General features: G+C 42.1%; 1 protein-coding gene across 3 annotated transcripts in view; it reads left to right on the forward strand.

Annotated features, from left to right (window-relative positions):
* The first annotated feature begins 291 nt into the window (after positions 1-291).
* PPP2R5E (protein phosphatase 2 regulatory subunit B'epsilon) overlaps positions 292-24777 on the forward strand; it is a 173443-nt gene continuing 148957 nt past the window's right edge. Inside the window, exons 1-2 of one of the 3 annotated variants that reach the window (XM_032245907.1) lie at positions 292-866; positions 3315-3478. In XM_032245907.1, coding sequence (XP_032101798.1) covers positions 3322-3478 — 157 coding nt within the window. In that variant the 5' untranslated portion in view covers positions 292-866; positions 3315-3321. Of the gene's footprint in view, positions 867-3189; positions 3479-24777 lie in introns of those variants that run through there. The other 2 variants (XM_032245909.1, XM_032245908.1) reach the window with 2 other exon arrangements.

A 24777-nucleotide genomic window follows, 5' to 3' on the forward strand; every position in this document is an offset into this window, starting at 1 on the left:
GCGGCTTCCCACTTTAGCCTGCCCCACCGCCGGGCGGAAGCGGCGGCTGCACCACCCGAGGTCGCGGCTGCATCCGGGTCCTTCACGCTTCGGCCCAATCCTCTTCCCACCCTCCTGTTTCTCCGCCCTCCTGCCTCCAATCCCTGATCAGGTCTCAACCGAACTTGTTGGCAGGGGAGTGAAGGCGGACGAGGGCCAATGAGGCCTCGCTTCCCGTTTGAAGTCTCCAGTGGGCTGGCGCCGGAGGCGGGCACTGCTTGCCAGAAGGTTTGGTTGCGCGTGTGCCATGGACTCAGCCGCCCGGTGATATTGACAATAGGAGAGAGAAAGGGGCATTGACTGGGACCCATCGCGGGTAGCGAACTGTGGCTCTGGCAGCGGCGGCTCCAGCTCCTGCGGCTCCTCCTTCTTCTCTGGCCCCCTTCTCTTGCTGCCGCTGCAAATCCAGTCTTCCTCCCTCCCTTCCCCCCCTCCCCACGTCGCCGCCGCCGCCGCCGCCGCCGCCGCCGGGTCCCGGGCAACGAGCTGAGGCGCCGCCCGCCAGGAATGTGAGCGAGGAGCCACCGGCGGAGCCGCAACGGGGTCGGTGCCGATTTGATGGGACGGGCCCGCGGGGGAGGATCGTGAGGCCGCCGCCGCCGCTGGAGCGCTGAGGTTCGGGTCCGGCCGTGAGGCCTAGAGGCTCCGCCGCCGCGGAACCGGAGGGACGCCGTACCGGACAGCCGTCGCCCCGGGCTCCCCGCAGCTCCCCGGACCTCCCCCTGCACGTCCCGGTCCCGCCGCCCGCCCCCGCTGCGGCCCCCTTGCCCGTCTCCGGCCCCTCCAAGCCACAGATCATCTTCGGATTCTTCCTCAGAAGCTTCAAGGTAACTTCGTCCCTCCAGCACCGCGGCTCGACCGCTTCCCTGGTTCCTCCCGGTCTTCCTGGGGAACCCATGGGACACCGGCCGTGGGAAGGCCTGGCCGGGCAGGCGAGGGGTGCGGTGGGGTGGGGTGCGGGTGCAGGAGCGGGGGCGCTCGTCCCACTTGTCTGATTTACCTGCAAATGCTTCTGATGATATCTCTCATTCACTCTGCCCCCTCCCCCCTTTTTCTCCACCTTCTGGGATTGGAGGCGTTTTCTTGCTCCCCTTTATCCACTGGTGGGGGCGGGGAATAAAGGGGGGTTTGGTGTGAGGAGGATTCTCTAGCAGCTTATCTTCCCCAAGGCTTGGGGTGTGGGTTAGGAGCAAAGGGAGTATGTAAGCATCCCCACAGACAAACCCCTTCCCTGTCTTTCTTTCCATACTGCCCCTTACCCGCTTTAGATTATCCTGAGCCAGGGAAATGCCCCGTGCCCGCTGATTAGAGGATGATAAAGCTTCTGGCGCCCCGGCCCAGGGCGAAACCTGTTTCCCCGGGCTTTGCATGGACCCGCTGTTACCTTACGTTTAGTTTTGCAATGCTTCAGGGTTGCGATCCTTGACGTTTATTCTGCGCCTTGGGCATAAGGGGTAAATGATTTTTTAAAAAGCTACCTATATATCGTCGTAGGGATGAGAGATGAGAGAGGAGGAATAAAGAAAAGACAGAGTGATGGAGGAAGAGGATTTACTGAAATTTTGTAGTGTTAAGAGTTAGAATGAAGTCTAAATAATTCACATACCAGATTGGAAAATCGGCTCCTAAATTTGCAACGTACAAATATGATGTGGAGCTTTTGGCTGATGCAGTCGTTTTGATATTTTAAAGTCATCTTAACATCATCTGTAGTCATTCATAGTTTGCAATTCTGTTTTGAATACCTCGCATTATGTTAAGGCTAAATTAGGTACTTTTTTAAAAAAAAAAACTTTTTTAATTTAAGGAAACCAAAGAAGACTTCAAAATTCCAAACGTCAACATCATATGTGTGTGTGTTTAAATGTTTTTGTTATTTTAAATTGTCAAAATCCACGTAATCCAGTAACTTTTTATTCTACGTGTTCAGGAAGAAATTCCCTTACTCTTTTATTTAGAAGTTAAAAACCACTTGTCTTATGTATTGCAATGACAGGCGAGTAATTGCATTTCAGCATTTCCCCCATATGCATTATTTCTATCCTAGTCTGCCATTAATCTTGAATGGAGCCTCAGTGCCATGGAAATGATGGCATCTGTTTAAATTGGTGAATGAAATTAACTGTTTTAACACTTGTTACTTTTAGGAAATAGCTTTCATTTTAGTAACTCGGGAGGGTTAAAAAATGCAAAAGTACTGTTCAGTTCTGTAAATTTAATGGAATGAAAATTGATATTTGTTGATGAGCTTCAAGGTCTAAACCTCAAGGGAACTCAACCTGGTTGTTTCAGTAGGCTGTGAATTTATGTTTTCAGTTCAACTTTTGTGCTTGATTTCCTCATAGTTTTATTAAGCTTAAATAAGGTGGCTTCATTCAAAAAGAAGACTTCTTTGAAATACTTTAATTATGCCTTTTATGTGTTTTGTTTAATCTAGCCTGTCCTCATTTGCAGTGTGGTGCAGTTTATCATAGCTAACACAACACAGCCCATTAAAAGTTATGCCTAGATAGTTTCAGTAGTGGTAAATTTCACCTTGCTGTGATACATTGGTATAGATTCTTGAAGTACACTAAAGCTTTCAACTCCAGAACCCATTCATAATATTAAATATCTTGGGAAAATGTATAGATGGAAGTTTTCCAGCTGCAGAATAGCTCCAAAAATTACTTGAAGATGTGAAGAGCTTTGCAGTTAGAAAATAGGCAGGCAGCATGGAGTTCTTTAAGCCTAGATGAATGTCTTTAATGCTTAATATGGAATGGCATAATACATTAGAGTTCTGATATTGTTTCCATGATACATACATTATTTTCACCAATTTTCTTTTCTTTTCTTTTTTTGAGACGGAGTCTTGCTTTGTTGCCCAGGCTGGAGTGCAATGGTGGGATCTCAGCTAACTGCAACCTCCGCCTCCTGGGTTCAAGCAATTCTTCTGCCTCAGCCTCCTGAGTAGGTGTGATTATAGGCATCTGCCATCATGCCCGGGCTATTTTTGTATTTTTGTAGAGATGGTGTTTCACCATGTTGGCCAGATTGGTCTTGAACTCCTGACCTCAAATGATCCACCCACCTCAGCCTCCCAAAGTGCTGGGATTACAAGCATGAGCCACTGTGCCTGGCTGACATAAGACTTTTCTTAATTGATTTTATTTTCTTTAGCACTTATTCCCATTTTCATGTATATTGTGTATGGGAACTTTAGAATTTGTGTAACTCACATGTATGCTTCTACCTTGAGAATGTATGGGTTTATGATACTTCTTTCTCTTCAGTAGGGATATGTCCTCAGCACCAACTACTCCTCCATCAGTGGATAAAGTAGACGGATTTTCTCGGAAGTCCGTCAGAAAAGCCAGACAGAAGAGGTCGCAAAGTTCCTCACAGTTTAGGTCTCAAGGCAAGCCTATTGAGTTAACACCTCTGCCGCTGCTAAAAGGTAAGGCTCATGACCAGGTGATGCATTCTTTTTCAATAAATCCTTCTATATCTACATATAATTTCCTTTTTGTAGAGTTTTATATGTGTTGCAGATTGAAGGATGGTGGATACTTCACACACACTGAAGTTACTAATGTGTGACCAGATATGCCCATTCTCCTTTTTAAAGGGCTCAATTTAGTCTCTCTTTGGGCAAGTGGAAAGAAACTTGTTCTCAGGAGAATATCTCACATTGATGAGTAGGTAAACTAAGTACTAGAGCAACTTTTAAGATGTCTGGGTTTGTGCTTTTCAATTTTTCTTCTATTAACATTTAGGTGGATACACTATATGCAATGACAACTACAGATTACGCGTTTTAGGAAGTAGACCCTAGTAGAGGAGATGGTACCATTCATTAATTTACATACAGAAAATGGTATTTGGAAGAATTCATTTTAAAAATCAAGAAAAAAATTGTCAATTTATAATTGTTTAAATACATTCTTGTTTTCACATAGTATGAGTAGAAAAAGTATATGATGATCATACTTGTTTAGTATGATCTTTTCTTTGGAATTTGTTAATTTGTTTATTTTTATTGTTTGAGACACAGTCTCCATTCATTGCGCAGGCTAGAGTGCAGTGACATGATTTTAGTTCATGCAGCCTCTACCTCCTAGGTTCAAGTGATTGTCCTGCCTTGGCCTCCCAAGTAGCTGGAAGTACAAGTGCCCACCACCATACCCAGCTAATTTTTGTATTTTTAGTAGAGACAGGGTTTCACCATGTTGGCCAGGCTAGTCTTGAACTCCTGGCCTCAAGTGATCCCACCTTGACCTTGCAAAGTGCTGGGATTACAGGTGTGAGCCACTGCACCTGGCCTGAAATTTGTTAACAAGTTTTTTGTTTTGTTTGTTTTTCTTTTGACACAGTCTCATCCTGTCATTCCAGCTAGAGTTCAGTGCGGACAGAGTGAAAGTGCAGGTCAAGGCTCACTGTGGCCTCAACGTCCTAGGCTCAAGTGATCCTCCCTTTCCCCAGTAGCTGGGATCAGCTTCCCGAGTAGCTAGGACTACAGGAGTGCCACCATGCCTGGCTAATTTTTCTGTCTTTTTGTAGAGATGGGGTTTGGCCATATTGCACAGGCTGGTCTCGAATTGCCTTGGCCTCCCAGTGCCAGGATTGTAGGCATGAGCCACCGTGCCTGGCCTAACACATTTTTAATATGAAGAGTTTTTTCTAAATTTGGTGTTTCAACTTTTGTTTGGGTATGTGGTTACTTTTTTTTCCCTTTTAATTTTCATGTTTGCTTCATGTTTATGAACATTACAGGCGTAAGCTACCTTGCCTGGGCATTTTTAGTAATTTTAGTAATTAATCTGAAGAAGATATGTAATAGGTGTTGTTTGAAAAATGTCAGAGCATAACTTTTATAGTGTGAAAACCTTTGAAGATGGATGTTTCTGTGCTGAATACTGAAGAGTGGGAGAAAGGGGATATGAACAACAGTGAGCTTTAGTGGCTTGGAGGAAACCAGGCAAACTGATTTGCTAATTCATTATTGCAGACTTATTTCTGTAACATTTTGTGAAATCAGAAGGTATTATAAGAGAAACTGGAATGTAACTGGAAAAGAGCCTCAAAATTTAGCTTAGGAGATTTCAAGCTTATATATTTTTTCCATATGAACACTTTTTATAAAGGGAGAGAGATTCATAAATAATATTCTAATGTTTATACCAAATTGGTGGAAACTAATTATGGTAAAGATGATATATCTACTAGTCAGTAAAGATGAGCTCCTGTGAGCTTTGGGGGAGAACATTTTGACTAGAGATTTTGCTGGTGAAAATGAAAATAGTAATTATGAGTCTTTGGAAAGAAGATGAAGGAAACACTCTAGATTAAACTGTGTTTGAAATACAAAGTTGGGAGACATTGATTTTTAGTAATTTATTTATTTATTTATTCTTTCGAGTTGGAGTCTCACTCTGTCGCCCAGGCTGGAGCACAGTGGCACAATCTTGGCTCACTACAGTGCCTGCCTCCGGGTTCAAGCAGTTTTCTGCCTCAGCTTCCTGAGTATCTGGGATTACAGGCATGTGCTACCACACCCAGCTGATTTTTGTGTGTGTGTGTGTTTAGTAGAGACAGGGTTTCACCATGTTGGCCAGGCAAGTCGTGAACTCCTGACCATGTGATCCACCCGCCTCGGCCTCCCACAGGGCTGGAATTACAGGCGTAAGCCACCGTGCCTGGGCATTTTTAGTAATTTATTTAATCTGAAGTAGATATGTAATAGCTGTTAGTGCCTGTATCTGATGAAGGACTTCATTCTGAGGAAGTCAGTTAAACAGTTTTTTAGAATTAGAAGGAATTAAAAAACTTTATTGTTACACTAATTTAGACTTAACTGACCTGACCACTCATAGGGTATTGGTTTTGTGGGTAGTGAAGTAAGCATGCATGAGAAGAATTTGGATACATGCTTTAAGAATTTGGACACTGGCCGGGCGCGGTGGCTCATGCCTGTAATCCCAGTACTTTGGGAGGCCGAGGTGGGCGGATCACAAGGTCAGGTGATCGAGACCATTCTGGCCAACATGATGAAACCCCATCTCTACTAAAAATTCAAAAATGAGCTGGGTGTGGTGGAGGATGCCTGTAATTCCAGCTATTCGGGAGACTGAGGCAGGAGAGTTGCTTGAACCCGGGAGGCAGAGGTTCCAGTGAGCCGAGATTATGCCACTGCACTCTAGCCTGGTGACAGAGCAAGACTCTTGTCTCGAAAAAAAAAAAAAAGAATTTGGACACATGCTTTAATGTCTTTTTTCTTATTTTGAAAAATATACATGACATTTACCATTTTAACCACATTTAAATGTGCACTTCAGTGGCATTAAGTACCTTGACACTGTTGTGCAGCCGTCACTACCGTCCATCTCCAGAACCTTCTCATCTACCCCAGCTGAAGCTCTGTATCTGTTAAACACTAACTCCCTGTTTCCCTCCCTCAGGCCCTGGTAACCACCATTCTGTATTTTGTCTCTATGAATTTGACTACTCTAGGTACCTCCTATAAGTGATGCCATGCAATATTTGTCTTTTTGTGACTGGCTTATTTCACTTAGTATAGTGTTTTCAGTGCTCATCTCTGTTGTAGGATGTGTCAGAATTTCATTCTGTTTTGAAGTCTGCGTAGTATCACTGTATATACATACCATATATTTTTTATCCATGAATTCATTGATGGACACTTGGGTTGCTTCCACCTTTAGGCTATTGTGAATAATGCTGCCATGACCATGATGTACAGATACCTGTTTAAATTCTGGCTTTTCTTTTGGGTGTGTATCCAGAAGTGAAATTGCTGGATCATATGTTGATTTTTTTCAGGAATTGCCATACATATTGCCACAGCAACTGTCCCATTTTTTATTCCCAGTAGCAATGCATATGGGTTCCAATTTTCCATATCCTCACCATCATTCATTTTCTGCTTTTTAATTTTTTGATTATGGTCATTGTAATGAGCATGAAGTGGTATTTCATTGTGATTTTGATTTGTATTTCCCTAATGATTAGGGATGTTGAGCATCTTTTCATGTGCTTATGGGCCATTTTTATATGCTTTACTCACTTTTAAAAGTGAAGTCTGCTAGTATTGCAAATTTTCCAAGAACTCTGCTCTCCAAGAATATGATTTTATGGACTTGTATATTTTGCTAGCATGAGAGAATTGGAGAGTAACAGGATTATATACTGACAAACCTAATTCCAGATTAACTAATAGTGATGGTTGTGTAGTAAGCACATTCTGGGTAAATATTCTGGAAAGTATTCTATTAGATTTCCATATCTGTCTATTGAATAACATAAGGAAGTATAATCAGAAATAGACTTCAGTAATGGATATTTGCTCTTGATTTTTTAGGAAGTAATTTATGGAATATAAAGAAAATATAGGAGGAATTTCTTGTTTTTTTTTTTTTTTTTGAGATGGAGTTTCACTTTTGTTGCCCAGGCTAGAGTGTGATGGCGCTATCTTGGCTCACCACAACCTCTGCCTCCCAGGTTCAAGTGATACTCCTGCCTCAGCCTCCAGAAAAGCTGGGATTACAGGTGTGCACCACCACGCCTGGCTAATTTTGTATTTTTTTTTTAGTAGAGATGGGGTTTCTCCATGTTGGTCAGGCTAGTCTCGAACTCTCGACCTCAGGTGATCCACCTGCCTTGGTCTCCCAAAGTGCTGGAATGACAAGCATGAGCCACCATGCCCGGCCGAGAAATTTCTTTTTTAGGAGATATGTATATATATTTTTGGCCATTGCCTTAGGGGAAACCAGGATAAACACTATATACATGCTAAAAGATAGTTATTGATTTAATTTTCTATAGTATTGCCTTGACTAAATTGGGTTAATTTTATTTGGGGTACAATATAAAATGTGATTCAGTTGTGTGAGTTGTTTTAAATAATGAAGTAAAAGAGGTGTTCTTAAGGTCTTTAATTTCAGGGGAGTTTGAATATGATAATTATATAAACAGTGATTATATAACTCATCTTTTTAATATGTCATTTTTGAAAGTGGATATTCGTTAATAAGCACTTGTTTTGTGCATATGCATTATCAGAATGTTTATTACATGCATCATAATCTTTGATAGATTTATAAATAATACTGCATTAATTCTTAGCATTTTGAAGTATGTTCACTTGCAGAACTGCAATATAATGTGACGGGAAAGTTTCTGTTTTTTCTGTTTTGCCCTATTTCTTTCTTTCTTTCTTTTTTTTTAAGATGGAGTTTCACTCTTGTTGCCCAGGCTGGAGGGCGGTGGTGTGATCTTAGCTCACTGCAACCTCCGCCTCTGGGTTCAAGTAATTCTCCTGCCTCAGCCTTCTGAGTAGCTGGGATTATATGTGCCTGCCACCACACCTATCTAATTTTTTTGTATTTTTAGTAGAGACGTGTTGACCAGGCTGGTCTCAAACTCCTAACCTCAGGTGATCCACCTGCTTTGGCCTCCCAAAGTGCTGGGATTACAGGCATGAGCCACTGCACCCAGCCTGTTTTGCCCTATGTCTAATAGGTGGAGTTTTGAAATCCATGTCGCTGATGTTATTTTCTGTAGAAAGCAACAGCACCTGTAATTCTGTATAAATATACTTGTTTTTTCTGTATCTTTGTGTTAGGAAATTATAGGATGAACTTTGCAAATATAGACATTTAAATTTTCTCCATCTTTATATGCTTCTGTGAAAGTGTTTTTGGAGAATCTTAACATTTTTGAGGCCAGGTGTGGTGGCTCACGCCTGTAATCCCAGCACTTTGGGAGACTGAGTTGGGAAGCTCACCTAAGTAAGTCCAAGAGTTCGGGACCAGCCCACACAACATAGTGAGACCCCCATCTCTACAGATAATTTAAAAAGTTAGCCAGCTGTGGTGATGTGCGCCTGTGGTCCCAGTTACTCGGGAGGCTGAGGCAGGAGGATTGCCTGAGCCCAGGAGGTTGAGGGTGTAGTGAGCTATGATCATTCCACCATGTCCATTGTGGGTGACGACAGAGTAAGACCTTTGTCTCAGAAGAACAACAGTTTTTTCCTTGAGTCTGAAAGATTCTTACTCATTCACTGATAGGGAAAACCTAGTAGAGGATTAGTGCCTTACCTGCTTGATAAGAAAGTAAAAATTGGGGGAGGCTGAGGTGGGCGAATCATTTGAGGTCAGGAGTTTGAGACCAGCCTGGCCAACATGGCGAAACCCTGTCTGTACTAAAAATCCAAAAATTAGCCAGGTGTGGTGGTGTGCACCTATGTTCCCAGCTACTTGAGAGGCTGAGGCAGGATAATCACTTGAACCTGGGAAGTAGAAGTTGCAGTGAGCTCATATTGTGGCACCATACACTATGTCTCAAAAGAAAAAAGGAAGTAAAGACTTGGTTACTTTCCCTATACCTACACAGCAGGATATGAAGTGAGCCTTGACTGCTACCTAGGTAAGTTGTTGAATGTGACAGTCAAACTAAACACTTAGGCAAACACAAACACACACAAATTCATGTTAATAATAATAAGTGGTAGTTGCACCTGGCCGGGTGATTTATGTTCTCTCCTTACCTCAGCCTCCTATGCCTCATTTCCTTGAATTGATTTTAAGCGATTCTGTAAGTTTAGATTTGGGTGAACAATTTTGAAGAATACTGCCTCTTTGAAGATGGAATTATTGTGAAAGTGGCATTGCTATTTCTTTTTCTTTTTGAGACAGAGTCTTGCTCCGTCACCTAGGCTGGAGTGCAGTGGCGCAACCTTGGCTCACTACAACCTCCACCTCCTGGGTTCAAGAGAGTCTCCTTCCTAAGCCTCCCAAGAATAGCTGGGATTACAGGTGTCCGCCACCGCACCTCACTAATTTTTGCATTTTTAGTAGAGATGGGGTTTCTCCATGTTGGCCAGGCTGGTCTTGAACTCCTGATCTCAGGTGATCCACCTGCCTCGGCTTCCAAAAGTGCTGGGATTACAGGCATGAGCCACCGTGCTGTCTCACGATTCATTGCACATTTCCGAAGCATTTTGCAGCTAGTTTGTACATTCACTTTTAGATATTCTAACTATGATGACTAGATGTCCCATTTAGCAGAAAGAAACGCTTTGCTTCTTTGGTGTTAATATTCTTTCTCTAGTGAAAACACTTAAAAAAAATACCCACCATAGTTTTAAGGTTCAGCTTACGTTTTTATTTTTATTTATTTATTTTTGAGAGTTGGGTCTCACTCTGTTGCCAATGCTGGAGTGCAAGGGCAGAATCTCGGCTTACTGCAGCCTTTGCCTCTCAAGTAGCTGAGACTAAAGGCATGTGCCACCTTGCCTGGCTAATTTTTGTATTTTTTTATAGAGACGGGGTTTCGCCATGTTGGCCAGGTTGGTCTTGAAGCCCTGACCTTAGATGATCCACCCGCTTCGGCCTCCCAAAGTGCTGGGATTACAGGCATGAGCCACCATACCGGGTTGGATAATTCTTTTTTGTCTGTATCTGCTTTGTGTATAGTAAAGCAGGCACATGCAATATAATACCAGATTTTTATAATGAGTGAATGCACTAAAACCTATTTATGGTAAGAACAGGCTCTTAAGAGGCTGGGTACAGTAAGTAGCTCACACCTGTAATCCCATTACTTTGGGAGATCGAGGTGGGAGGATTGCTTAAACCCAGGAGTTCAAGACCAGCCTGGGCAACATAGCAGGCCCATCTCTAAAAAAATAAAAATAAAAAATTAGCTGGATGTGGTATAGGTATGTGCCTGTAGTCCTAGCTACTTGGAAGACTGAAGGAGGATAGCTTGAGCCCAAGAGATCGAGGCTGCAGTGAGCTGTGATTATGCCACTGCACTTGAGCCTGGGCAACAGAAGGAAACCCTATCTCAAAAAAAAAAAAAAAGTCTGTTAAGGAATAATGTCATCTATTTTAGTGCTTACTATGCTCTGTGTTGTGATACAGTGTCACATGGGCTTTGTTGGTCCACAAGAGTCCTAGCTTACCACTAGCTGGGTTCCCTTGGACAAATGAGTTAACTGCTGAAAGCTTTGGTTTCCTTGTCCATAAAATGATGATGATGTTATAATCAATAGATGTGGCTGTCACATTCAGTAAATACTAGCTATTGTTATTTAATGGGGTATTCAGAAGTTAGAATATGAATAATGTGAAATTTTTATGACATATTTTCCTAGTAAAAAGGTAGAAGTTGGAAATTTCTCTGAAAATTACGAAGAGCATAGTTTTACAGCCACAAACATTTTTCAACCAAAAAATTTCGAAGAAGCAATTTTTAAATATAGTGAATTTAATAGAATAGCTATTCTAAACATTTTCACCTGGAGAGTTTCATCTACTGCATTAGTATCTTTCCATGTTATTTAGTATAACACTTTTTATTTTTAATTTATTCATTTTTTGAATAGATAATACAGCCATATGGTTCAAGTTTCAAAGATTATAAAAGGATGTGTAGTAAAACATCTTCCTTCCACCCCTTTTCCTAGTTTTCCTTCCCAAAAGCAACCAGTCATAATACTCTTGTATAGTAGGTATAGGGATTCTTTTTTTTTTTTTTTTTTTTTTGAGGCGGAGGTTCTCTCCTTTTACCCAGGCTGGAGTGCAATGGCGCAATCTCGGCTCACTGCAACCTCCGCCTCCTGGGTTCAGGCAATTCTCCTGCCTCAGCCTCCTGAGTAGCTGAGATTACAGGCACGCGCCACCATGCCCAGCTAATTTTTTGTAGTTTTAGTAGAGATGGGGTTTCACCGTGTTGACCAGGATGGTTCCGATCTCTTGACCTCCTGATCCACCCGCCTCGGCCTCCCAAAGTGCTGGGATTACAGGCTTGAGCCACCGCGCCTGGTGGTATAGGGGTTCTTAAATCCTTGGTTGGATTTAAAATACAATGAGCAGCCTAAAATTATGTGAACATTTTTTACTGTATGTCCATTTTAAAAATGGGGAATAAATAGCATTCTTTAGGTTCTTAAAGGGGTATCTGACTTAAAACTGGTTAAGATCTATTGATCTAGTTTATACCTTAGATTAATGATGTGTGTTCTTTAGGCATCTAAGATTTGCATGTGTGCATTTTGAGATGGAGTTTTGCTCTTGTTGCTCACGCTGGAGTGTAATGGCCCAGTCTCAGCTTACCACAACCTCTGCTTCCCAGGTTCAAGCAATTCTCCTGCCTTATCCTCCTGAATAGCTGGGATCATAGGCAAGTGCCACCATGCCTGGCTAATTTTGTATTTTTAGTAGAGATGGAGCTTCTCCTTGTTAGTTGGGCTGGTCACGAACTCCTAACCTCAGGTGATCTGCCCACGTCGGCCTCCCCAAAGTGCTGGGTTTACAGGTGTGAGCCACTCTGCCTGGCCTTTTGTATTTTTATTGGAGACAGGGTTTTATTATGTTGGTCAGGCTGGTCTTGAACTCCTGACCTCAAGTGATCCACCCACCTCGGCCTCCCAAAGTGCTGGATTACAGGTGTAAGCCTCTGCACCCGGCAGTATGTGTGTGTTTTTAAATAATAAGCATAAGCAGCTAGGCACCGTGGCTCATGCCTATAGTCCCTGCACTTTGGGAGGCCGAGGTAGGTGGATCATCTGAGGTCAGGAGTTTGAGACCAGCCTGACCAACATGATGAAACCCTGTCTCTGCTAAAAATACAAAATTAGCCAGGTGTGGTGGTGCATGCCTATAATCTTAGTTATTCCGGAGGCTGAGGCAGGAGAATAGTTTGAACCGAAGAGGTGAAGGTTGCAGTGAGCTGAGATTGCGCCGTTACACTCCAGCCTGGACAACAAGAGTGAAACTCTGTCTCAAAAAATAAAAATAAAATGACCACAAGCTTTACTTTTTTTTTTTTTTTTTTTTTTTTGAGATGGAGTTTCGCTCTTGTTACCCAGGCTGGAGTGCAATGGCACAATCTCGGCTCACCGCAACCTCTGCCTCCTGGGTTCAGGCAATTCTCCTGCCTCAGCCTCCTGAGTAGCTGGGACTACAGGCACGCGCCACCATGCCCAGCTAATTTTTTGTAGTTTTAGTAGAGACGGGGTTTCACCATGTTGACCAGGATGGTCTTGATCTCTTGACCTTGTGATCCACCTGCCTTGGCCTCCCAAAGTGCTGGGATTACAGGCTTGAGCCACCGCGCCCGGCCAAGCTTTACTTTTGAAGTGGAAGAACATCTGTATGTTAATAGATGTTAAAGTTCAGTTTTGGACCCTTTGAAAGAGTGTGGTAATAATTTTCTTTTGGGGAAGCAGTTTTAAGATCTTATACAAAACCAAGTGCCAAACTATGTTATTTTCATGTATGAAAGATTGTACCCAGTTGTAATGAAGAGATATTTTATTCACTTTTAGGTGGGAATATATATATATATTTTTAATATGTCCTAATAGTTTGTTTCTGTAGCATAGATAAAATTATTGTACAGAGTTTTATGTGGACCAAAAACAATTGGCCAGGTGCAGTGGCCCACACCTGTAATCCTAGCACTTGGGGGGCTGGGGTGGGTGGATCGCTTGAGGTCAGGAGTTTGAGACCAGCCAGGCCAACATGGTGAAACCCCATCCCTACTAAAAATAAAAAACATTAGCCAGGTGTGATGATGTGCACCTGAAATCCCAGCTGCTTGAGAAGGTGAGATAGGAGAATTGCTTGAACTGGGAGGTGGAGGTTAGAGCACTCCACCCCAGCCTGGGTGACAGATTGAGACTCTGTCTCAAAAAAAAAAAAAGAAATTGAAAGTGCATGTACCTGATATATTCATCACTTAAAGTAGGATAGAAGCTTGCATTCATGTTCATCCCATTAAGAACTAATTACTTAGTTCTGGCCTGGTGCAGTAGCTCATGCCTATAATCCCAGCACTTTGGGAGGCTGAGGCAGGTAGATCACCTGAGGTCAGAAGTTTGAGACCAGCCTGGCCAAGGTGGTGAAACCCCGTCTCCACTAAAAATACAAAAATTAGCTGGGTGTGGTGGCAGGCGCCTATAATCCCAGTTACTTGGGAGGCTGAGGCAGGGAATTGAACCTGGGAGGTGGGGCTTACAGTGAGCCGAGATTGCGCCACTGCATTCCAGTCTGAGTGACAGTGAGAGACCCTGTCTTAAAAAATTAGCTGGGCATGGTGGTGTACACTTGCAGTCCCAGCTATCTGGGAGGCTGAGGCAGGAGAATTGCTTGAATCCAGGAGGTGGAGGTTGCAGTGAGCCAAGATCGGACCATTGCATTTTAGCCTGGGCAACAAGAGTGAAACTCCATCTCAAAAAAAAAAAATTCTTTAACCTAGGGTTCATGGATTTCTGGTTGGGACACTGTGCGTCTGGATGGGCTTTAGCGTTTCTAGAACCTCCTAAAATTATATGTAATGTTTCTGTGTATGTGCATTCTTTTTTTTTTTTCAAGACGGGGGTTTCACCATGATGGTCAGGCTGGTCTCGAACTCCTGACCTCAGGTGATCCACCCACCTCAGTCTCCCAAAGTGCTAGGATTACAGGCATGAGCCACCGCGCCCGGCCCTGTGCATTCTTCTTTGGAGGAGAGAATTCATTGCTTTCATCAGATTCTCAAAGATTCAGCCCTTCCATTTGTGCTCTCTCTCTCTAGTTAACAGCTTTTGGCTTAGACTAACTGATTGGGAATTGTGTTGTTACTATTTTCTGAGTATCGTGTTAGCTGCTCTGCGTGCACATATGCATCCAACCTTACCATGAAACACTGTAAGCCATCAACAGAATTCATCATAATGTGCGTCTGTCCAAGATGTAATCAAGACAGGTCATATAAAGTATTGAAGTGCCAAATGAATGTTCTCATAAGATGAGGTGGTCTTTTCTACCTAGAATTTTCTTCCCTAACTCCTTACCATTCAAGTTTTAGTTCCAGTGGGACCTCTTTGGGGACCTTCCTTGATGACTTTAAAAACTAGTCTTTGGGCTGAGCACAGTGGCTCATGCCTATAATCCCAGCACTTTGGGAGGCCGAGGTGGGTGGATCGCCTGAGCCCAGGAGTTTGAGACCAGTCTGGCCAATGTGGTGAAACCCTGTCTCTATTAAAAATAGAAAAATTTGCTGGGTGTGGTGGTGCGAGCCTGTAATCCCAGCTACTTGGGAGACTGAGGCAGGAGAATCACTTGAATCTGGGAGGTGGAGGTTGCAGTGGGCCAAGATCGTGCCACTGCATTCCATCCTGGGTGACAAGAGTGAAACTCCGTCTCAAAATAAATAAATAAATAAATAAAATTAATAAAAAATAGTGTTTGGCTACATGCAGTGGCTCATGCCTGTAATCCCAGCACTTTGGGAGGAGACAGAAGGATCTCCTGAGGCCAGGGGTTCAACGAGCACCCTGGGCAACATGGTGAGACCCCTGTTCCTACAAGAAAGTTAAAAAATTAATTGGAAATGGTAGTATGCATTTGTGTCCCAGCTACTTGGGAGGCCAAGACAGGAAGGAGGATTGCTTGCTCTAGGTGACAGCAAGACTCTTGTGTCTTGAAAAAAAAAAAGTATTTGAAATTTCTGTCACTCTGTTCTTTCTTGTCATCTCTAATTATTTTATCTTTGTTTGTTCACTTGTCTAATATATCTGCTCTCCCCTATTAAAATACAATCTTATGCGTAGAAATCTTGTTTTTCCTATCTCTAGGGCTTAAACAGTGCCTTGTATATAACTGGCATTCAATAAATACTTCTTAGTGAATGAATCAACATTTTTAGTTCACATTTAGGTTGATGTAGTTGACTAATAAGTAATAAAGGCATTTATTTTTCCTTCGTAGATATTTAAACACTTTTTTTTAAAAAAAAACCCAGGCTAATTTTATTTTAATAAAATAAAATTTTAATACCAATTTTATTTTAAATTATAACTTACACAAAATCATAAACTTGTTTAATGAAAACTTTTTATTTTGAAAGGATCAAATTGATGAGTGTTCACTTAAAATTCTGAGTGGCTTTGTGCTTTTGTAATTCTGCATGTTTTGGCTTAAAAACATAAGTGGTATCTTATAGAGAGGGTGGGGTGGGTTTTATAGATGGCAAACTTAGAGTGATTCCTTTTACTTTGGGAATTCATCACTTTTGTTTTAGAGAAATTAAGATGTTAAGTCCAGTGAAATCCCTCTGTTCTGTGTATTTGGGGACTGATTACAGGCTAATCAGATCACCAGAATATATAGTTTAAGAGACAATAGCATATCTGAGTATTATAATGGACTTTCAGAGCAGGGTTTTATGGGCAAATGTTCTCTCATTTCTAAAACTTACATTTTATAATAATATTGGCTCATAATAGTAATTAGATTTTGTAGTGCTTAAAAAAGATTAGTAAAGTTTCTAGATATTTCAAATAGGCTAACGTAGTTCTTTCATTTGCAAGTGATGACATCCTCTTTTTATACTTAAAAATGGTTTTCTACTTTTTGTATTTGAAGATTTTTTTTTTTTTTTTTTTTTTTTTGAGATGGAGTTTTGCTCTTGTTGCCCAGGCTGGAGTACAATGGCACGATTTAGGCTCACTGCAACCTCCGCCTGCAGGGTTCAAGCGATTCTCCTGCCTCAGTTTCCAGAGTAGCTGGGATTACAGGGATGTATCACCACGCCCGACAACTTTTTTTGCATTTTTAGTAGAGACAGGGTTTCTTCATGTTGATCAGGCTGGTCTCGAACTCCTGACCTCAAGTGATCCACCTGCCTCAGCCTTCTTCCAAAGTGCTGGGATTATAGGTCTGAGCCACTGCGCCTGGCCTGAACATTTTTTTTTTTAAAACTTGTATAGAATCTTATTTTTTAATTTTATTTTATTTTTTTTTGAGACGGAGTTTCACTCATGTTACCCAGGCTGGAGTGCAATGGCGCGATCTCGGCTCACCGCAACCTCCGTCTCCTGGGTTCAGGCAATTCTCCTGCCTCAGCCTCCTGAGTAGCTGGGATTACAGGCACACACCACCATGCCCAGCTAATGTTTTGTATTTTTAGTAGAGACGGGGTTTCACCATGTTGACCAGGATGGTCTCGATCTCTTGACCTCGTGATCCACCCGCCTCGGCCTCCCAAAGTGCTGGGATACAGGCTTGAGCCACCGCGCCCGGCCTAGAATCTTATTTTTATGTTACAGTAGAATTAAATATAGTCTTCCTCAGTAAGAATGTAGGCCTTGGAGTTATACATACCTGAGTTTGAATCCTGGGTCCACCATTACAAGCTGTTTGGCTTCTAAGCCTTGGTTTTCCTTTCTTTTCCTTTTTTCTTTTTTTTTTTTTGAGATGGAGACTTGCTCTGTTGCCCATGCTGGAGTGCAGTGGCACTATCTTGGCTTGCTGCAACCTCTGCCTCCTGGATTCAAGCGATACTCCTGCCTCAGGCTCCTGAGTAGCTGGGACTACAGGCATGTGCCACCACACCCGACTGATTTTTTTGTATTTTTAATAGAGATGGGGTTTCACCGTGTTAGCCAGAATGGTCTGGATCTCCTGACCTCGTGATCCGCCCGCCTCATGATTCGCCTGCCTCAGCCTCCCAAAGTGTTGGGATTACAGGTGTGAGCCACTGCCCGGCAAAGCCTTAGTTTTCTTATCTCTAAAACAGGGAGAGTAATAGAAGCCAAATCATAGAGTCAGATTAAATTCCAGAAAGCAGGAAAAACATTTAGCCCAATGCTAGACACACTGTATGGCTTGAAGAATATTAACTACTATAATTATAGGAAAAAGTGCACAATGGGGGAATGTTTATTAATGTCTTTTAGTTGATTTTATTCTTTTAACACATTACATGGATTCTTTCCATTTAGGGAAGAAAAACATGGAGTATAAACAGCTGTGAGAATTATACTTTTAAAGCAAACAGGAGAAACTAGTTCTGATGGAATAATCTCAGCATTACTATTTAGTTAATGTCAGTTTGAGACAGACTTCTTGTTTCAGGAATCAGAAGTTAAAATGGCTAATGTAATTATTTTCAAGGGAAATTCCATGTATGAAGCATTCCCAGGTAAAATTATTATTAGATAAACTTAATTGGAAAGTTGTTAGGCCAGGTGTGGTGGCTCACACCTGTAATCCTAGCACTTTGGAAGACTGAGGTGGGAGGATCACTTGAGTTCAAGGCCAGGCTGGGAAACATGGCAAAACTCCGTCTTTAGAAAAAAATAGCAAAATTAGCCAGGTGTGGTGGTGTGCGCCTTTAGTCACAGCTACTCTGGAGGCTAAGGTGGGAGAATCACCTGAGCCTGGGAGGTCAAGGCTACAGCAGTGAGCCAGGATCACTGCTGCACTGCAGCTTGGGTGACAGAGTGAGACCTTGTGTCAAAAAAAATAAAGAAAGTTGTTTACCAGGATAGGATCATCAAATGTTTTTGTAATTGCTTCTATCAGAGAATATAACTTCACTGCTCCCCTTACAGTTGTACTCTTACACAATATTAAAACATTTACAAACAGAAATTTTTAAAAAGGATGATATTGAAAAATAATATACAGCGTTCTAATATTTAATCTCCATTTCTCTTGCCCATTCCCCAGCACACACACTTGTCTGGAACACAGCTTTGTTTTGATATTAATATTCAAAGAGAGAACTTTCTCTTTGGGTTTTGAGCCATGCTAGTTTTACAGCATTTTATTTTGAAACAGCGAAGGGCATGAAGGCGGCCAGGTCAGGTGGCTCAATCCTGTAATCCCAGCATTTTGGGAGGCGGGCAGATCACTTGAAGTCAGGAGTTCGATTCCAGCGTGGCCAACATGGTATAACCCCGTCTCTACTAAAAATACAAAAAAATTAGCCAGGCATGGTAGCAGGTACCTGTAATCTCAGCTACTCAGGAGGCTGAGGCAAGAGAATCGCTTAAGCCCATAAGGTGGAGGTTGCAGTGAGCTGAGATTGCACCACTGTACTCCATCCTGGGTACCAGAGCAAAACTCTGTCTCAAAAAAAAAAAAAAAAAGGCATAAAGAGTTGAGTGAGAAACTTCTTTCCGAGTGTATCTTCTTGAGGTCTTTGCATAGACTTTTAAGTTTATTGCACCTTAAGGAAACAAAATCTGAACTGAGGATTTTACCAGCTTAAGGAGTATCACAGATGGTTCTTTGTTGCTGGCTCTTGTCTTGTGGTCAATGGGTGAGTTTTAGAGGGCCCTTGACCCTCTTGAGATTCCAGGCAGTATTTTATGTCTCTGTGCAGACTGATACTTTTCTAGACAAAGGTTTAGTGCTTTTGTCAGATTCTCAAAGGAGTTTCTCCAAAGGCTAGGAACCATTGCTTTGGGTGGTTGGCATGTTTCCTTACTCAGAATGGAGAGAGACAATTTGTCCTCTCCCTCTGTAGAAGGGAGATATCATGACTAGAGGTTTCTTCTCCTGTATGTCTTTCCTGATTTTTAATTCTTTTTGATACTAAATAGAATTTTAAAAGATATTTGAAGGGAGACGTTACTACACAACTCTAGTATATGATTGGCTGGAAAATTTTGATCAGCATCATTTGAAAAATTGAGCTGGGTGAATAGCAATACCAGTGATAGAATTGAGTATGCCTGTAAAGGAACATTTTTCTGTGGACCTAGAAGAATTTAGGAGGAGAAACTCAGGTGCTTCTGCTGGTAAAGAAATAGGTTAGCAACCAGTGAAGAAGAGAAGTTATGTCTGTTGGTTTTTCAATGTGCTAGGCAATGTTCTACATGGTATCTCATTTAAGCCACACCCCCAACACCAAGAACAAGGGTGTTTGCTTTTAACTGAGGGCAAAGTAACTTGCCCACTCCTGCAGAGAGCCCGGGGTGGGACCCTAGGCCCGGCTGGCTCTAAAGCTGGTAAATTCCTTGTTGTGGCAGTTAGCAATAAATGAGTGCAGGTGAGAACAGCTAACCGCAATCTAGCTCATGCTGTGCTGGGGTGATTTACTAAGACGTTTTTGCAAATACTCTGAAAATTACCAGGAGACTGAAGGTGGTGAGAAAGAAAAGTGGGGAAGAGAAGGATGAGGGGAGCAGCAAGGCCTGCAGCAGTACTGTGGGTGTGGTAGAGTGGCAGGCTGTGGGCTCGGAGCTCCTCGGGAACACTGGCCAGGAGGGGGAGCTGAGTGCAAGACGCTTCCCCAGACCCCTGTGCAACTCAGTGCTGTGTCCTGGGGAAGCCATGTCAGTCCCAGAGTAGTAAGGAAGGGTTCAGTAAACTGGGGGCATTCTGGCTGCGGTGTCTCCTTGAACACACTCATCTTTCCATCTTTGGGGAACTAGCTTATTGTAGGAAAGGGTCTGGATTCAAGTTTAGATGATGATCCTAGCTTTGTGCATCGAGGCGAGTTATTTAAACCTCTTTGGAACTTCAGTTTCCCTTTTTGTAAAATGAGACTCGTGCTGCTCAAGGTGGTGGTGAGGAGTGAGTGAGGCATTGTGGGTAAAGTGCCTGAATTGCGGTTGGCTGCTTAATAAATATGTGTTCCCCCATCTTTCTGTTTGCCACTGATCTTTCTCGAAGTCAGCCCTGTGGCCCCAGATCTTGTTTCAGAATATGCAGTGTTGTGAGAGAAGCGATCTGGCAAAAGTTCATTCGTTATGTAGGCACCACGAAAAGACTTTTATCTCACAGTGATGTTAAATTTTAATTTAATTAATTCAGGGCTGCTTGTGCCTGGAACACTGTTCAAAGTAAAATGTTAAAACATTAAAAAGAACATGTAGCAAATTGAGACTTGGCACCATTTCAGGAAAAGTACTGTCTTCTAATAAGGAAGATAGGAGCTTGAATTAACCTTTTACTGAAGTGCCCCCGGAAAAGAGTATCTGGCAATAGTAGGGCATACTCCTCCACCATATCTGATGAGGAAGTATAGTGAGAATTCAAAGTAGGTTCAGGCTCCTAAGGGCTGTCTTCTCTTAGCAGCGTAGAAATCACAGCTGTTGTGTGCCTTACACATTATAAGTACCCAACTTTCTTTTTGAATGAATGAGTAGTTTGAACTAAAGGAGATTTATGGCAAAGGTGAAGAGTTTTTTTGAGGGTCAGAAGGCTATTTTTGATCTTTGTCTCATCAAATTAATTTTTCAGGAAGACAGCCATGCGTCAGAAGGACTGGTGTTTTTCCCTAATTTGTGAGCAAAAATCAAAAGGACTGGATAGCAAATTGACACAGGGGACTTTTTAAAGTAGAAGGAAGTTTCGGTACTCTCTGTGAGGTGTTCTATACATCCATCTGCACTTGTCTCTCCAACTCCACCTACAACTGATAAAACTAATTAGTGTTTTTAATAGTAACCCGTCATCTAGAAATAATGCTTACTTCACTTTAAGAAAGTTTAAAGATATTTTAATGAGCCAGGTGCGGTGGCTCACGCCTGTAACCCCAGCACTTTGGGAGGCTGAGGCAGGTGGATCACGAGGTCAGGAGTTTGAGACCAGCCTGACCAACATGGTGAAACCCTGTCTCTACTAAAAATACAAAAATTAGCTGGGCGTGGTACCATGCCCCTGTAAACCCAGCTACTTAGGAGGCTGAGGCAAGAGAATTGCTTGAACCTGGGACACAGAGGTTGCAGTGAGCTGAGATTGTGCCATGCACTCCAGCCTGGGCAACAGAGCAAGACGCAGTCTCTACAAAATAATAGTAGAAAAAAGACATTTTAATCAAAAATAATTTAGATGAAGTTCTAAAACTTCCATTGAATAGAACTATATTGTATTATATTTAGATTTATGTCTTAACATTTTAAAAGGCAGTTCAGGTAACTGGAATTTAACTGTTCTGGTTTAGTGAGATATTCTAGAAATGGTATATGCTTTAGATACTCTTGGGCTTAGAAGTGGTAGACTCTACTCATACTCTTGAATTATGGCAAGATTTGAATAAAGTAAATTATACGGATAGGTTTTTCTAAACTTGTGTGAAGCAAACATGTATGAAAGGAGTCCGCCTATGACCTGGCTAACTCAGTCTCCTCCAAGGGCCTTAAATTCTCATTTTTACAATTGTTACAGTGGGCTATGCAATTCAGTCCATTTATTTATTCATTCAACACGTTTCTTTTGAGCCATATGATACACCAGACACTGTCCTGGGAACATAGTGATGAGCAAAACAGGATTGGTCTCTGATCTTTGGAGAGACAGATATTAATCACCTGAACAGACAAAGATAGAATTCTAGCAATGGCAAGTGCTTTTGGAGAAATAGGGTGGCCATTCAGGGAAGGTTTCTCAGAGGAAGTGATCATGCTGAGATAATAAGACAGGATAGGTAGATTGATGAGGTTCTTCTCAAAAGACTATTGTAGCTGGAGATAAGACTGGATGGGCTCTTAAGGTTTTCTGGGGCCAAATCCTCGAGGCTGAATTAAGAGTTTGTCCTTAGACTGGGCGTGGTGGCTCATGCCGGTAATCCTAGTACTTTGGGAGGCCAAGGTGGCAGATCACTGGAGGTCAGGAGTTTGAGACCTGACCTCAAATGATCTGCCCACTTTGGCCTCCCAAAGTGGCCAACATGGGGAAACTTCATCTCTACTAAAAATACAAAAGAAAATTAGCTGGGGGAGGTGGCGGCTGCCAGTAATCCCAGCTACTCAGGAAGCTGAGGCAGGATTCCCACTTGAACCCGGAAGGTGGAGGTCGTCGTGAGCGGAGATCACACCACTGCACTCCAGCCTGGGTGACAGGACAAGACTCTGTCTCAAGAAAAAAAAAGAGTTTGTCCTTGATACAACCACAGAATATATAAATTGCCTCTAGATCCCCTACCCAGTCATAAGAATTAATATTTCCCTTTCATGTTTACATATTATTATTATCATTTTAAGTGAAAGCAGTTTATTAAGAAAGTAAAGGAATAAAAGAATGGCTACTCTGTAGGCAGAGCAGCCTACATAGTCTTATATTATACTTTTTTTTCTTTTTGAGATGGAATCTTGCTGTTACTGTGTTGCCCAGGCTGGAGTGCAGTGGCGTGATCTCGGCTCACTGCAGCCTCCACCTCCCGGGTTCAAGTGATTCTCCTGCCTCAGCCTCTTGAGTACCTGGGACTATAGGCATGTGCCACCACACCTAGCTAATTTTTGTATTTTTAGTAGAGATGGGGTTTCGCCATGTTGGCCAGGATGGTCTCAAACTCCTGACCTTGTGATCTGCCCGCCTCAGCTTCCCAAAGTTCTGGGATTACAGCATGAGCCACCACACCTGGCCTTATATTATACTTTTATTGTTCCATGTGATGATTTATAATAGCACTATGATGGAAGGTTACTTTGAGGTAATCTTATTGTTGGAATTGGAATTTTAAAAAGTTCTCTTGTCATGGTAACATTGTGCTTGTTGTGTTTTATGATACTGAGGTTTCCATGAAAACAAGTCACTTCATCATTGCTTGCCTTTTAGAAATATTGCTAATTTACTTTTAGACTATAAAATTGAAATATGCAACAACAAAAACATCAAGTCTCTTAACAAAAAACTGTAAATAAAATCTGTGTGGGCAATGTGGCTCACACCTGTAATTGCAGTGATTTGGGAGGCTGAAGCGGGAGGATCTCTTGAGGCCAGGAGCTTGAGACCAGCCTGGATGGCAGAGTGAGACCCCTGTCTCTACAGAAGAAAAAAAAAAATTAGCCAGCCATGGTGATGCATGCCTGTAGTCCCAGCTACTCCGGAGGCTAAGACGGAAGGATCCTTTGAGCCCAGGAGTTTGAGGCTGCAGTGAGCCATGATTGTACCACTGCACTTCAGACTGGTTGACAGAGTGAGACCAATAAATAAACAAAAAAAATCTGGGTCAGGAATGTTGGCTTATGCCTGTAATCCCAGTGCTTTGGGAGACTGAGGCAGGAGGATTGCTTAAGGCTAGGAGTTCGAGGCTACAGTAAGCTGTGATTGCATCACTGCCCCCCAGCCTGGGTAACAGAGTGAGATCCTGTCTCTGAAAAATAAAATTAATAAAATAAAATCTATCTGTAGGTTCAGCTCTATCTTCTGTGGATGCCACTGTGTTATTTAAGTACACAATCTTAAGTTTTCATGTGTTTTAATTCAGTATTTTATGAACTGCTTGGAATAGTGGGGAACATAATGCAATAGGTTGAATTCATTAAGAGAATAAAAGTTTAGAAGATTAAATCTAGAAATATCGTCAATACCCATTGAAGTTCATTAAGTGAGAATGCAAGCAACAGTAAAACCGCAGTTAGGCAAAGCAATTAACTTTGGTGGTGTTATGGTTACTGTGAAGACTGGCAAAATAAATAATTGAAAGTATTTCAAATTTGACAAATTGAAGTTAAAAATTGAATCCACCTCCTTGTCACTTGCTAATTTTAAATTTTCCTGAGCTATTATAATTTAAATTATTGAGAGTTATCTGCCCTGCATTCTGTGGGTGGCGAAAATTGAGTGGAGTGAGCGCTTTTCAGTACCAGTGCTTGAAGCGGAACTGGATTTGTGATGGTTTACATAAGGAAGAAAGCATCATCCCTGATTATCTCAGACTCTGACCTGACAGGGAGAGTCTAACAAAATAAATAAAAGGACTGTAGAGTTTGAGGCTTTTGATAGTCAATGCTTAAATGACCACTCTTGTACCTAAATGGTTTATGAATTTCAAAATGTTTTTAGTTATTTCATGGCTAGTCAGACAATGTACTTCCTGTGAGTACAAATCTATCTTTAATATCAAAATATTCTTGCTGAAATTATGTTTTTCCACAGTTTTTTTTTTTTTTTTTTTTTGGGACGGAGTTTCGCTCTTGTTACCCAGGCTGGAGTGCAATGGCGCGATCTCGGC

Source organism: Sapajus apella, unplaced genomic scaffold, assembly GCF_009761245.1.
Source record: "Sapajus apella isolate SASKATOON/1434 unplaced genomic scaffold, GSC_monkey_1.0 scaffold59, whole genome shotgun sequence".
Lineage (NCBI taxonomy): Eukaryota > Metazoa > Chordata > Mammalia > Primates > Cebidae > Sapajus > Sapajus apella.